The 15,323-nt window shown below is 47.1% G+C and overlaps 1 protein-coding gene across 2 annotated transcripts in view; it reads left to right on the plus strand.

The window, feature by feature from the left end:
- Nucleotides 1-15,323, plus strand: part of LOC147009182 (uncharacterized) — a 31,534-nt gene that overhangs the window by 5,613 nt on the left and 10,598 nt on the right. For both annotated transcript variants that reach the window (XM_085861675.1, XM_085861674.1), the window contains exons 2-8: nucleotides 2,180-2,380; nucleotides 2,471-2,527; nucleotides 8,263-8,364; nucleotides 8,455-8,511; nucleotides 9,282-9,334; nucleotides 12,955-13,128; nucleotides 15,019-15,170. In XM_085861675.1, the coding sequence (XP_085717801.1) occupies nucleotides 2,180-2,380; nucleotides 2,471-2,527; nucleotides 8,263-8,364; nucleotides 8,455-8,511; nucleotides 9,282-9,334; nucleotides 12,955-13,128; nucleotides 15,019-15,170 (796 nt within the window). The remainder of the gene's footprint in view (nucleotides 1-2,179; nucleotides 2,381-2,470; nucleotides 2,528-8,262; nucleotides 8,365-8,454; nucleotides 8,512-9,281; nucleotides 9,335-12,954; nucleotides 13,129-15,018; nucleotides 15,171-15,323) is intronic.

Here is a 15,323-nt window from a genome sequence, read left to right on the forward strand (position 1 = left end):
CCCACCACTCCGATGTATGGAAGTTTGAATAGTGGCCGGTAAACCCACCGCTCGGCTGTATGGAGGTTTGAATAGTGGCCGGTAAACCCGCCGCTCGGGTGTATGGAGGTTTGAATAGTGGCCGGTAAACCCACCGCTCAGGTGTATGGAAGTTTGAATAGTGGCCGGTCAACCCACCATTCGGGTGTCTGGAGGTTTGAATAGTGGCCGGTAAACCCACCGCTCGGGTATATGGAGGTTTGAATAGTGGCCGGTAAACCCGCCACTCCGATGTATGGAAGTTTGAATAGTGGCCGGTAAACCCACCACTCTGATGTATGGAAGTTTGAATAGTGGCCGGTAAACCCACCGCTCGGGTATATGGAGGTTTGAATAGTGGCCGGTAAACCCACCACTCCGATGTATGGAAGTTTGAATAGTGGCCGGTAAACCCACCACTCGGGTGTATGGAGGTTTGAATAGTGGCCGGTAAACCCACCGCTCGGGTGTATGGAGGTTTGAATAGTGGCCGGTAAACCCACCACTCCGATGTATGGAGGTTTGAATAGTGGCTGGTAAACCCACCGCTCAGTTGTATGGAAGTTTGAATAGTGGCCGGTAAACCCACCGCTCGGGTATATGGAAGTTTGAATAGTGGCCGGTAAACCCACCACTCGGGTGTATGGAGGTTTGAATAGTGGCCGGTAAACCCACCGCTCGGGTGTATGGAGGTTTGAATAGTGGCCGGTAAACCCACCACTCCGATGTATGGAGGTTTGAATAGTGGCTGGTAAACCCACCGCTCAGTTGTATGGAAGTTTGAATAGTGGCCGGTAAACCCACCGCTCGGGTATATGGAAGTTTGAATAGTGGCCGGTAAACCCACCACTCGGGTGTATGGAGGTTTGAATAGTGGCCGGTAAACCCACCGCTCGGGTGTATGGAGGTTTGAATAGTGGCCGGTAAACCCACCACTCCGATGTATGGAGGTTTGAATAGTGGCTGGTAAACCCACCGCTCAGTTGTATGGAAGTTTGAATAGTGGCCGGTAAACCCACCGCTCGGGTGTATGGAGGTTTGAATAGTGGCCGGTAAACCCGCCGCTCAGTTGTATGGAAGTTTGAATAGTGGCCGGTAAACCCACCATTCGTGTGTATGGAGGTTTGAATCGTGTCCGGTAAACCCACCGCTCGGGTGTATGGAGGTTTGAATAGTGGCCGGTCAACCCACCATTCGTGTGTATGGAGGTTTGAATCATGTCCTGTAAACCCACCGCTGGGGTGTATGAAGGTTTGAATAGTGGCCGGTAAATCCACCGCTCGGGTGTATGGAAGTTTGAATAGTGTCCGGTAAACCCACCGCTCAGGTGTATGGAAGTTTGAATAGTGGCCGGTAAATCCACCGCTCGGGTGTATGGAAGTTTGAATAGTGGCCGGTAAACCCACCGCTCGGGTGTATGGAGGTTTGAATAGTGGCCGGTAAACCCACCACTCCGATGTATGGAGGTTTGAATCGTGGCCGGTAAACCCACCGCTCAGGTGTATGGAAGTTTGAATAGTGGCCGGTAAACCCACCGCTCGGGTGTATGGAAGTTTGAATAGTGGCCGGTAAACCCACCGCTCGGGTGTATGGAAGTTTGAATAGTGGCCGGTAAACCCACCGCTCGGGTGTATGGAGGTTTGAATAGTGGCCGGTAAACCCACCGCTCGGGTGTATGGAAGTTTGAATAGTGGCCGGTAAACCCACCACTCCGATGTATGGAGGTTTGAATCGTGGCCGGTAAACCCACCGCTCCGATGTATGGAGGTTTGAATAGTGGCCGGTAAACCCACCGCTCAGGTGTATGGAGGTTTGAATCGTGTCCGGTAAACCCACCGCTCAGGTGTATGGAGGTTTGAATAGTGGCCGGTAAACCCGCCGCTCGGGTTCAAAGAGTTAAACGGAAAATTTGACATCAATCTTGGTGGAATGTTTTCCCATCTTTCAACCTTGCTTTCGGTGCGAAGCGTGGGGATTTACGATGGCGTGACATCAACCTCACTCTCATGTTTTGTTGTTTTATGTGGTGTTGAGTGAAGGAATGATCTATTGTGGTGAAAATGAGTTGAAGGAAAGATTTGTATCAATGGAGAATGTGTATGATATCTGGTGGAGCAAATTTGTATTTAGTTCTGGATTGAAGAGTATTGTTCTTTTTCAGGGACGCGAAGATGAATTGGTGTGAAGATTCATCAGATATTTCTATGAACGAGCTATTGTGTTCACTCGACGTTTCTGTGAACGTGCGATTGGGTTCACTCGACGTTTCTGTGAATGAGCCATTGGGTTCATCAGAGGTTTCGATGAACGAACCAACACCGTGGACTCCAGTCAAGAAAGTCTCCTTCTGGAAGCGCCTAAAGTAAATACGTTACATTGATGATCGTGTTTTTGTATGGGTCTTCCTCACAAAGTGTGTAACAAATTGACTTTTCAATCCTTTTCTCCTTAGGAATGGGTTCAGAAAACTTAAAAGGATGGGGAAGCGTCGGGCTGCTGAACGTTCCACGTAAGTAATGGAAAAAATATCCCTTCAGGATGTCTTGAGGTGAAACGCACAAACAAGAAAAATGATTTTCCTTTTCGAGAGAAGGATTAAACCTTACCCCACTGTATCTCAATCGCATTTTTCTCAATTATTGTTTTCTGTACCATAGATTAGGGGTTGTCGGGTTGGGGTATCTCGAGGTGCTCGCACTCTCCTCTGACCTGTCTCGCCTGGGTTGGAATCCGGACCCAGATATAAACAGTCATCCTGGTGCTTTTTATGAAAGATAACAGATCAATGTGAGTGCCTTCTATGTAAAGAACCATAAAGTGAGAGAACCACTTGTTTTTAGTTTGTGCATTTACTTCCTGGGGAGAGAGCAAGGGTGATGAGGTGTTGGGTAAATGATGGACTGATCTCAAGAGCACATTCACAAGCCTGGCCCACATGTGCAGCTAATGTCCATGTACCCCTCGATCAAGGAAGCACTTGAATTCGACTCGATCCTCTTGTGACAACTTCTCCAACGGATTTATTGTGTTAGAAGCGGCTACAAAGTACGAGGGAGAGGGAAAGAGGGAAAGTCGAAGGGCTCTCGGGAGAGCGCATTCCTCCGAAGGGTATGCGAAGGGAAGCCACTCAGTCTTGCGAGGGGCACTTGCGAATGAGACGGAAGGGGGGGGGCACTTTATTGACGACAATGTTTGACGTAACAATGAGGCGGTCATGTCACATTAACCGCGTTGTCTGAGCAACCTGTTCTGAATGAGTTCGCTGCAGACGGAAAACCGTGAAGATGGGGAGTTTGAGAATTCCGAGCTTTATCTTCTTCAGGATTAACCAGGGATTTATTTTATCCATGAAGATGTTTTGATTCTTGAGGAAAAGACGACAAAGGTATTTCCCGTGGGTTTTCCCACAACATTGAATTGATTTTCTCTTTTCATCACGAGTTCAGGCTCAGTGCGCTGGCAGGATGGCCTCGGCCCTGGAGCAGGCGCAAGTGTCGTTTATTTGCACCACCCGAACACCAACAACAACAACAACAACACTCTACTTGCTGCTGAATTCCAGGCAGCCTGCAGCTCGTGGACCATTTCTGTCTCTTGTCAGACTCCAAGGTGGCTCGCAGAGCCTCAAACCAGGCCCGAGGCAGGGACACCTTGCTGTTTAGTTTGGCCCGATCTCTCAACGGTGAAAAATCGCTAAAATAATTCTCATAGTCGGATCTGGATCTTCATCAAAATCGAATTAATTCGTCCTTGTCACACACCCAACTCATCCACCTCGTTTGGTCCGAATACGGCCACAACTTTTTTGAGATATTGTGTTTTCCAGACAGCAACAGGGGTGAAAACACATCGTCTGCTCACCTTCGGTGGAAACACTTGGTGAGAGAGGGTTAAACCTCACCCTGGTTGGAGGGTTGGGGGGTTACCTTTGAATCTTGACCCTGATGTAAATGGTCATGTTGGACCCTGTTGATTTACCTGAGGGGTGATACATCAATTTAAGGGCCGTCCAATCAAAGGACGTCATGCTAATGAATCATTTGCCAGCGCTGGGAGCCGCATTAATTAAATTAATCAATTTATTTACTAATTATCCACACGCTTTTTTTGTAATCGGCTCCGTCTGTCTGTCTGTCCATCCATCACTCTATCTCCTAAACGGTTGGAGAGAAATTCACCAAACTTGGTCGTTATGATCATCACATGGCAAGAAGCTGTATCATTCATACAGTATCATTCCTCTCACTAACCTGATGAGGTGAGAAGGTCAAAACCAAAAAATTCAACTACGGGAACATTTTAAGCATTTCTTCATGAAACCTTGTACATGTGATCAACATTGGGGGACGTATGAAGTATGGAGGAAGGACTTGGGGTCACAGGGGTCAAAACGGGAAATTTTTAAACTCAGAATTTGATATTTGGTCAATCTTGGTGGAACGTTTTCCCTAATTTAAACCTTGATTTTGATGGGAAGCGTGGGGATTTACGATGACGTGTCACATCGACTTCACTCTCGTATTTTGTTGTTTTATGTGGTGTTGGGTGAAGGATCCATTGCTGTGCAAATGATTTCAAGGGAATATTTGTTTCAATGGAGATAGAGTATGATATCTGGTTTAGCACATTTGGACTCACTTCGTTGTGGATTAAAGAGTATTGTTCTTTTTCAGGGAAACAATAAGGAATCGGTCTCCCGTTCCCTCACTCTTCCTCACCACCACCCCCATTGCTTCTCCTCCCATTGCTTCTACCCCCCCCCCCCCACCCCACGCTGCCTCCCCTCACTCTGTGTCGCACTGCCTCCCCCTCCCTTCACCTCATGCTACCTTCCCATCCCCTCTCCTGTCCCTCACTCGGCCACCCCCCCCCCACTTTTCCTCCCCACGCTGCCTTCCCACCACTTCCATCACGCTGTTCTCTCCTTTCCCTCTCCTCATACTATTTCCCCTCCCCCCCCCTGCATGCTTGCTTCCTCCCAAAGCTCCTCCACACTACACGGACGTCTCTGGGCAGTGTCCATGCATTGCTTAGTATGACCCGTTTGAACGTGCTGTTTAAACACACCCAATTTCGTTCAATCCTGCAATGTTCATATAATGGGATCGTCCCCCTGTCCCCACTGCTTTCCCTCAAGTCATCCTGTCAAACGCATGTCCAGAACACCCTTTTCCCTTCCCCACGACCCTGTCCCTCTCTCCACCCTCTCCCTCCATCTCTCCTTCTCCTCCCTTCCCCCCTCCCCCTTTGATATTCCAATCAGTGAAGCAACAGGTTGTATTTGCTTGCATCAAATATTTGATCCATAATATGCAGGGAAACAACTGCTTTGTGCAATGTTATCTCCACTTGTGTGTGTGTGTGTGTGTGTGTGTGTGTGTGTGTGTGTGTGTGTGTGTGTGTGTGTGTGTGTGTGTGTGTGTGTGTGTGTGTGTGTGTGTGTGTGTGTGTGTGTGTTTCAAATGAAATCTGTTAACTCCCCTACCCCCACCCGTCTCTCTTTTCATCTGATCCTTGCTCTACCCCCCTCCCATTCAGTTCAGCACCCTCATCTCACACTTCTCTCACTCTCCCCTTCCCTCTCTCTGTCTATCTGTCTGTCTCTGTCTTTAGAATATCCAGACAGTGGTTATGTCTGGGCGGGGTTTCTCTCCTGACGTGTCTGAGCGGTATTTGTCTCCGGACAGCTTGGCTCCAGACGTGTCCGGGTGGTGTTTGTCTCTGGACGGGAGTGTATCTCCGGAAGTGTCCAGATGGGAGTTTGTCTCCGGACCATGTTTATAGTATGACTGGTAGAAAATGGATTTCAGATGTTATTTTGTTTCCATCTTCACTGTTATTCTGTTCAGAATCATTTTGATGAAACAGAATGAATCACAATTAACGCTCCACCACACGTCTGCCTTCCCTTCCTCTCACCTCAGTCTTTCATTCCCCCCACCCATCCTTGCTCCCACACCCTTCCTCGCACCCAAACACCTCTCTCCTTTCCTTTCCACATCTTCACTCTCCCCCCTCTCTCTCTCCCTCTTCACTCTCCCCCTCTCTCTCCACCACCCCCTATCTCTCTCTCTCTCTCTCTCTCTCTCTCTCTCTCTCTCTCTCTCTCTCTCTCTCTCTCTCTCTCTCTCTCTCTCCCTCTCCCTCTCCCTCTCCCTCTCCCTCTCCCTCTCCCTCTCCCTCTCCCTCTCCCTCTCCCTCTCCCTCTCCCTCTCCCTCTCCCTCTCCCTCTTCACTCTCCCTCTCCCTCTCCCTCTCCCTCTCCCTCTCCCTCTCCCTCTCCCTCTCCCTCTCCCTCTCCCTCTCCCACGTTTGTGTGGTGTGCGTCGAAAAGGTTCCACATGGTCTAAAGGGTACGTTCCAATAGTAGTTTGGGTCTAAACTCTCAAGGGTATAATCTCAAAAGGATATAAATGTCTAAGGGGTCGAAAAGATTTTGAAGATGTCTCAAGGGTCAAAAGCGGTAAATGGTCAAGGATCCAATTAGTCTAAAAGGGGTTTAAGGCTGTCTAGCATGTCGAAAGGGTATGAAGAGTGAGTGACCAGGTCAAAGGGGTCAAATGGGAGTCAAGGGACTTCAGGGGTATAAAGGTCTGAAGGTTTGAGGAGTCTGAAAAGGGGTCTCCATGGTATAAAGGACAGACGGAGTATGAAGGACTTCTCTCTCCTCATAAACAGTTGTGTATAACTCCACCAAACTTGATAGTTATGATCACCACATGGCAAGACTATGCAAGACGATCATTTTTGGCCCCTGAGCCCCTGGGGTGGGTTCAAAAGGTGAGATTACAAAAAATGCAATGACGGGCACATTTCTAAACATCTTTGTGAAGTCACGTTGGACATGCAATCAACATTAGGGACTCATGAAATGTGTAACGATTTTTGGATTTGTCCCCTGGTTCATTCCTTCGAGGGTGGGGACTTTGGGTCACAGGAGTCAAAGCAGAAACATTTTAGCCCTTTGAACACTGAGCTCCTTGGATTTTCGGCTCCCTGCAGAGAAATCTGGCTGCTCGGGTCTATGGAGGTTTGAAGGCGTGGCTCTTAAACCCCGTCACCCTGAGTGACGCGGTTTGAAGGCGTGGCTTGTGCACCTCTTGAGCTCGCCTGCATGGAGGTTTAAATAGTGGCCGGTAAACCCACCGCTCGGGTGTATGGAGGTTTGAATAGTGGCCGGTAAACCCGCCGCTCGCCTGCATGGAGGTTTAAATAGTGGCCGGTAAACCCGCCGTTCGGGTGTATGGAGGTTTGAATGGTGGCCGTAAACCCGTCGCTCGGCTGTATGGAGGTTTGAATAGTGGCCGGTAAACCCGCCACTCGGGTGGGATGGAGGTTTGAATAGTGGCTGGTAAACCCCCCGCTCGGCTATATGGAGGTTTGAATAGTGGCCGGTAAACCCGCCGCTCGGGTGTATGGAGGTTTGAATAGTGGCCGGTAAACCCGCCACTCGGGTGTATGGAGGTTTGAATAGTGGCCGGCAATCCCGCCTCTCGGCTGTATGGAGGTTTGAATAGTGGCCGGCAATCCCGCCGCTCGGCTGTATGGAGGTTTGAATAGTGGCCGGCAATCCCGCCGCTCGGGTGTATGGAGGTTTGAATAGTGGCCGGCAATCCCGCCGCTCGGGTGTATGGAGGTTTGAATAGTGGCCGGCAATCCCGCCGCTCGGGTGTATGGAGGTTTGAATAGTGGCCGGTAAACCCGCCGCTCGGGTGTATGGAGGTTTGAATAGTGGCCGGTAAACCCACCGCTCGGGTGTATGGAGGTTTGAATAGTGGCCGGTAAACCCGCCGCTCGGGTGTATGGAGGTTTGAATAGTGGCCGGTAAACCCACCGCTCGGCTGTATGGAGGTTTGAATAGTGGCCGGTAAACCCGCCGCTCGGGTGTATGGAGGTTTGAATAGTGGCCAGTAAACCCGCCGCTCGGCTGTATGGAGGGTTGAATCACGGCTGCAAAAACAGCCGCTCGGGTTCAAAGGGTTAAACGGAAAATTTGACATCAATCTTGGTGGAGTCTTTTCCCATCTTTCAACCTTGCTTTCGGTGGGAAGCGTGGGCATTTACGATGTCGTGTCATCCACCTCGCTCTCGTGTTTTGTTGTTTTTTGTGTGTTGAGTGGAGGAATGATCCATTGGAGTGCAAATGAGTTGAAGGAAAGATTTGTTTAAATGGAGAATGTGTGTGATATCTGGTTTAGCAATTTTTTACTCGGTTGTGGATTGAAGAGTTTTGTTCTTTTTCAGGAAAGCAAAGATGAATCGGTCTCAAGATTCATCAGATGTTTTTGTGAATGAAGCAACACCATCGCCTTCAGCCCAGAAAGTCTCCCTGTGGAATTGGCTCAAGTAAATACGTTACATTGAAGCTCGTTTTTTTGGATGCATCTTCCTCACAAAGTGTGTAACAAATTGACTTTTCAATCCTTTTCTCCTCAGGAAAAAGTTCAGAAGATTTAAAACTATGTGGAAACGTGGCGCTGCCAGAAATTCCACGTAAGTAATGAAACAAATATCCCTTCAGGATGTCTTGACGTGAAACACACAAACATGTAAAATGATTTTCCTTTTCGAGAGAAGGATGAAACCTCACCCCATCGCATCTCAATCACATTTTACTCCTTTATGGTTTTCTGTACCATCGATTAGGGGTTGTGGGGTTGGGGTACCTCAATGTGCTCACACTCTCCTTTGACCTGTCAAGCCTGGATTGGAATCTGGACCCAGATATTAACGGTCATCCTGGTACTTAACATGAAGGGTGACAGATCATTGAGAGTGCCTTTCTTGGTTTATTTTATATTATTTAATATTTTTTGGATACAAAGTCGAGGCTCGTGGAAGAGCTGGAAAATAGAACAGGTCATGACCAATCGTAATAAATGGAACAGTAAAAAGAGGAGGGAATAACAGCAGGGTTGAGGGACAAAATAGAGAGAGAGACTTCGGTGTGGGGAGGAATGGTGGGTCCGGAGGATTCACGTGGTGCAGATGGAGACAGACACAAATCCAAAGGAAGGGAAAACTGGAAACTTGGAGAGAGAAGTGGCGTCCAGATCCAGCCAGAAGTGAGTGTTGTTGATGGCGTCGGTGGTCTTTTTATAGACATGTCGGGTTCCGAGTTATCTGCCCGCGTGCCCATCACAAACTGATGCGGTTTCATGATCACTGACCTGACTGTATTTTCATTCTGCCATTTCATTTTATTTGTAACATTTTTGTAAGTGCAGTTTTACAAAATCTCTTTTTTCATTCTTTTTCTTCAGGAATTCAAAGCCCCAAGTGGGAAAAGCATCTTTTCCGCAAGAACCACCAACAGGTGAGGTGTGAGAGTTGTTGAGGATTAAATGCTTTTCACAAAATGAATGCCGTGTCTCGGTTATGCATATTTTGCATGTGTTGGGATATTTAAGGACCTGTAAAAGGTTGTTGGTGTTTTTATAATACATGTTTTTACTTGCCGGTGGTGGCTGCTCGGTTCGTGGCTTCCTGATCACGGAGACCCAGATTACTTTGCTCTCACAGCAGCAACTTTTCTCGTGCACGCTCCAAACATTTTGTTTTGATCCTGAAGCAATACCATGGCGACGTTTTACCTGCTTTTCACCTCCTTCCTTCACAATCGCAGCTTTAATAGTTTAGCTTGCAGGTTCACATTTTGCGCTTGCAATTTTACAGGTTTGAACAGGAATCAGTGAATCGTTAGGGATGACGGCAATAACTTCCATTCTCTTGGTCGAAACACATGTATCTTTAACATACCATCAGAAGTCAATGCCAATCATTTCCTTTTGAACTTTTTGTGTAGTCTTGGCAAAGCAACTTATTACCTTCTCCACTGAAAGTTATGGATGGAGGTTATGTCTTCACCACGGTCTGTTTGTTTGTCTGTTTGTCTGTGAGCAGGATATCTCAAAAAGTTGTGGACAGATTCGGATGGAATTTGTTGGACAGGTTAAGTGTGTGGCAAGGACGAATTGATTAGATTTTGGTGAAGATCCAGTTCTGGGTATTGGAATTTTTTGTGATTCTTCACCATTGTGAGATTGGACCAAAAACGATGTACAGCACGATATCTCAAAAAGTTGTGGACGAATTCTGACAAAACTTGGTGTATGAGTTGGTCGGTGACAAGAACAAGCCGATTAGACTTTGGTTCAGGTTTGGATCCAGATCCGACCTTTTGGTGGGATACCAAATGTAAACTGTTCATCCTGGCAGAGGTATGCGCTCCACTGAGTGCTGTTCTTTCTGAATGCATTTCCTCTTCAGGTTAGGGTTAGTGAGGCAACCAATTTTTTTCAACCAAATGTTGAGAGATATTCGGAATCATTTCTGCTTTTCACGTAACACAAAACACACCAACACAAACAGACTTTCAAACTCACAGCACACTCAAATTGTTTATTTCTACAAGCACAACTTTTCAAATGATGATGAATTAAAATCCAGTGAACTAATTGAACACCTCTGAAGACGATGCAGGTGAGGGTGCTGTTGAGTCTTGCACCGAAAGGAATGTAGGTGAGGGTACTGAAGCCGATGCAGGTGAGGTTTTGATGTTGCTCCTTGTATGGAAGCATCACATCATCCAACCCCCTCTTGAACTTGAAGTAACGCTCCATGACCGCATCGGCGTCTTACAGCCTGTCAGCAATTGCCCGCGTGTCCCACAGCACCTCACCTCGGCACTTGACCATTTAATTGGACCTCGGCACCTCTTCCTCCTCATCACTGTCCTCCTCCTCAGAAACCTTGGTAATGGCATCTAACTCCTCCTCTGCATGCGAGGCGATAAGATCATCCAACTCCTCAGGATCCATGTCGTCAAAGCCTTCCTCTCCCACCTGCCATGCCAAACCAGAAATTTAATGCCTCTCCTCTTTGTTGGCGGGGAAAGCCTGTGAAGTTATTCACTGCCTGTGGCCACAGGTTTTGCAAACAGGCGTTGATGATGGAGGCTCTCACTTCGTTCAGCAACTCTTTGATGGCACCGATGCAGTGGGCTATGTTGAACTGTTTCCAACACTGCTCAACAGTGAGCTCTGGGTCAGAGTCCGTCGCATCCAAAAGGTGGTGAAAGGTGCGGTGGGTAAAGTATGTTTTGAAAGTGGAAATTAGTCCTTGGTAGAGCAGCTGGTCATCCAGGTGGTGTTGGGCGGCAGGAAGATTACCTTGACCTTTGGGAGAGCCCCATTCAGGTCCCCGGAGTGGCGATTGGTGTTATCGATAAGCAGGAGAACCTTGAACACAAGGTTCTTTTTTTTCCGTCAGATACCTCTCCACCTGAGAGACGAAACAGTTGTGGAAACAGTCCATGAAAAATGTTGCAGTTACCCACACCTTCCAGTTGCCCCCCCCCCCCAAAAACAAACAAACATGGGCAGTGTGTTTTTTCCTGGCTCTTGTGAGCATCATGGGCTTTGATATGCAGTCCTGTTTTGCTTTTGTGCAGAAGAGAAGAGATTCCTCGATGAGTTGCGAGAGTTGAGCAGCGAACGTTTTAGCCGCCTCATGCTCCACGGAGGCACGCTCTCCTGTAGTTTGGCATTGTGGAGATTGTCCGCTTCTTGAAGTGGTCAAACCATCCCCTGCTTGCGCAGAATTGACTGGGGCCACTCGTACCCGCAGTGCTCAGCACATCACTTGTAGCGGCACCCACATCACTTGTGCTAGCGCCACTCGTTTTTCAAAATTTTTATCTGCCCATGAAAAACCCTGAAAGCGTGACGCGTCGGGCTGTGAATGTAGAAGCAGGTCATACGTGCTGCTCATGGAAGATATGTTTTTTGCATAAGCACAGCTGCTGTATGTGTGGCTGGTGGAATATGTGTTTTTTGAATCCGCAAATACTGCCAATACACGAAGCACAGAGTCGCAAATGTAGAAGCAGGTCACCGCAAATACGGGCGCTCCGCGAATGGCAAATCCACGAATGTCGGGGTCCGACAGCACTGACTGGTCGGATTGATTGAAGAAGAGGAAGGCAAGTAATAAAATGAACACACAAGATGATGGAATAGGTGAGCTGCTTTGGGGGACTCAATAAATATTTGAATGCGGCGCCATAATAGCCAACATCTGGATCGGTGACAGCACCCGCTAATATGATGGTGAGAGATGATTATGGTGAGAGATGATGATGATGAGAGAGCATGCAGGAATTTTAATCTTCTTGCTCTTCGTTCATTTACAGCACAAGGCTGTGGGTGGGGCTGTGCCCCTGAAACAGTGCCCTCTGTTGGTTGGAGCAGGAATTCGTAATTTGTTCAAGGTGCCAATGATAGCTCGCTGATCTTCTCGAAAGACACCGTGAGGTCTTTGACGTCCACCAACGAATGCTGACAGACCAGTTTAACATCCATCCAAGGGATAGCACATGCACTGACAAATCACCCTGTGAAACACCTAGATGACAGTTTTCTGCGAGGTTGGGATTCGAACCCAGGCAAGACAGCTTAGAGGAGAGTGTGCGTACCTCTCTGCCATCCTGTCAGACTGAGGAATCTTAATGAAAATGTAGTACCAGGTGATAAAATGCAGTAGAAATCCTGCCTCGTCGAGTGGACCACAAGTGTTACTGTTCTTACGTGAGACAGCAATTATTTGCTGAAGACAATACCATTGTTACGATCACAATAAGAAAGAGTATCTGCTGCAGAAATGGATGCAGAGGGAAGGAGAGAGCAGTCTATCTGGCACATTGTGGGTGAAACAAATGTATCTGTCGAAGACAGAAGATATGAGATTATTCATGATTGAATGACATGCTCCATTTAATATGCCAGCCACTAACCTGTTCCATATCAGCAGAGAGTGATGCAGCTGTATTTTCTTCTTATGAGTGGTGGTTCACACTCTTGCTCTTTTTATCTCTCACCTTAACCATGTGCATGTTTATTGATGCTCCCAAATTGATTGTTTTTGTGATTCTCACAGATGAAAACGGTGAAAAGAATGAAAACAGTGAAGATGAAAACAGTATTCTGTCTCTCAAAGTGAAGGCATACCTTGCCTCTCAGGCTCATCTACTACTGTATGAATGCGTGTTTGAAAACATGGACAAATACGTGAGCTTCGACATGTTAAATCCCTACCGCGCTGAGAAGAAAGGTGAGTCCGGAGCGCAGACTGTGAAGCTGCGGGTCAATGGGTTTGGGATGGAATGGGCGATGACCACGATGGAGGTTTTCTGTCCACTGAACAATATTTGTTTTTCTTGATATTTTTTTCTTATCATCTCCATTGTAACGTCTTCCTCCTCTTCCTCTTTGTAATCCGCCCCTCCATTTCCCATCCTCCCATCCTCCCCCCCCCCAAACCCCACCAACTCTTCTCCACGTCTTCTCCACGTCTTCTCATCCTCTTCTTCTCTCCATCTCATCATTCAAACCTGTCATTAAAACTTTTTGATTGTTCTTTGATGAGCCTTCTCCAAAGCTGATCATTCCTTCCAATGATCTGATCAAAACAGAATTACATATCATGAGATCGAGTATAACACGGTTGTTATAATATGCTTGCCCTGTTGTGTCTGGTTCTAAAATATCCTCTTTAATACCCATCCACAAACTTGCTTGATTTATTGTTGTCCAATACAGTGTGAGGTGCATTTGTTCTGTCCACAATTATTTGTCCTGCTGGTTTAATTGGAGAGGACCATCGGTTTGCTGTCCGTCCGTCCGTCCCACCTGTGGTTTTTCAGAACTTTTTTTCACACACCCTTTGACATATCCAACTGAAACTTGGAACATGGCTTCATTATGACAAGTTACAGAAAAAAAAATTTTAATTCTTTATTTTTGTCTCAAATGTCGAGGCTCGTATTACAGCTAACACATAACGTATAGCAAGGGGGGCATGAGACAAGAGGGGTGAGAGTGGGAAGGACAAAATAGTGGGGAACAGAGACATGAGGAGATCTGGGGAAGGGAGAGGGATGGGGCGGGGAACATGGGGTATACAAGATGGACACCACAGGGACTTTCAGGAAGGAAAGCAGAGATTTTGAAGGAGGTGGGTTTGGGATGGATTAACGGGGGTAGAAAAGATCGAGGTTTTGGATGGGGGAAGATAAGAGGTGGTGGTGAACAGCTGTTTTGAAGGCCTGGGGGGAAGCCTGAAGGGGACAACAAACAAGTTCGAGTTTCAGGGCGTTTCGTCAATTTTTCACAGAATTATGTCCTTTTTGGATTAAAAAATATCACAGCACGAGGGGATATTTATTGCAAAGCAATTCTCGCTCTTGTTCCTTTATCCTTTTCCTGAACATAATTCCCCAATTCGTAAATTTATCTTTATCACTGTTGTTTCGAAGTGTGTCCGACAGGGTAGTGCAGAGGTAGCGAATATACCTCAGAGCTGTCCAGCCTGGGTTTGATTTTTATCCTGACCAGACACTGTTGAATGACCAATGAATCTTTCCAGTGAGGACTGGTGTAGATTTTGTCCGTCTCTTTTGGCTTTGATGAAGGGTTAACACGTGAAACGTCAGCTTCTTCTCACTTTCAACGACGGTTATATCACCTCGATCAATGTTCTGTCGTTTCCATCCATGTTTAATGAACTCGGATTGGTGTCTCGCAAGTAGGGCATTGCATCACAACCGTGCGGTTCCTCAGCTGGACGTTACATTGGGTGTTCCGTCTGGTAGCATTAGTTGGGGGGATCGTTAAAGATCACTCGGTGTCTTTCACCAAGAGTTGCTAAGTTATCGCCAGCACCCTGAACAAATTCCTGCCTTCACCAACTCTAATGTCAGGCCTGGCCAACAAGTTCCTAAAAGACTTGGGCGAATCTTGCATGTTCTGTGAGCCCTTCACCCTTCACACAAAGACATGGTACAAGAACAACTGGCTGGTCAAGAAGAAGAACAAGCCGGGAATTGATGAAACTGAAGACTTAATTTCCACAGTGCACACATCTGAACAGGATGTTGTTCTCACCATTGACGTTTGTCTGTCACAATATCTGTTTTATGTGGATATCATCTTATCTTTGCAGCATGTCGTCTCGGTGTTATTCAAGAGGAGGACAGCAAAGAATTGAAAGAATGGGAGGAGATGAAGGATAATCAGCTGAATGAAAATATGGGCATTGAGACTGATGAAAATGAAGAGGAGGTTGATGAGGTGGTCAATGTTGACAAGTACCAGGTAAGCAAGACACTGGATTACATAATGTTGTAGATTTCCACCCGTTCGGCATGCGCACGACCTTTTCAGCCCAATCCAGACCGCGCGTCCACCGAACGCGCAATCCACTCATAGCTTCTGGATCAACGCCGAAACCCAGCTACGGTTGTTTTT

The sequence above is a fragment of the Eptatretus burgeri genome, chromosome 17, assembly GCF_056783735.1.
Source record: "Eptatretus burgeri isolate ZD-2024b chromosome 17, Ebu_testis_v1, whole genome shotgun sequence".
Taxonomy (NCBI): Eukaryota; Metazoa; Chordata; class Myxini; order Myxiniformes; family Myxinidae; genus Eptatretus; species Eptatretus burgeri.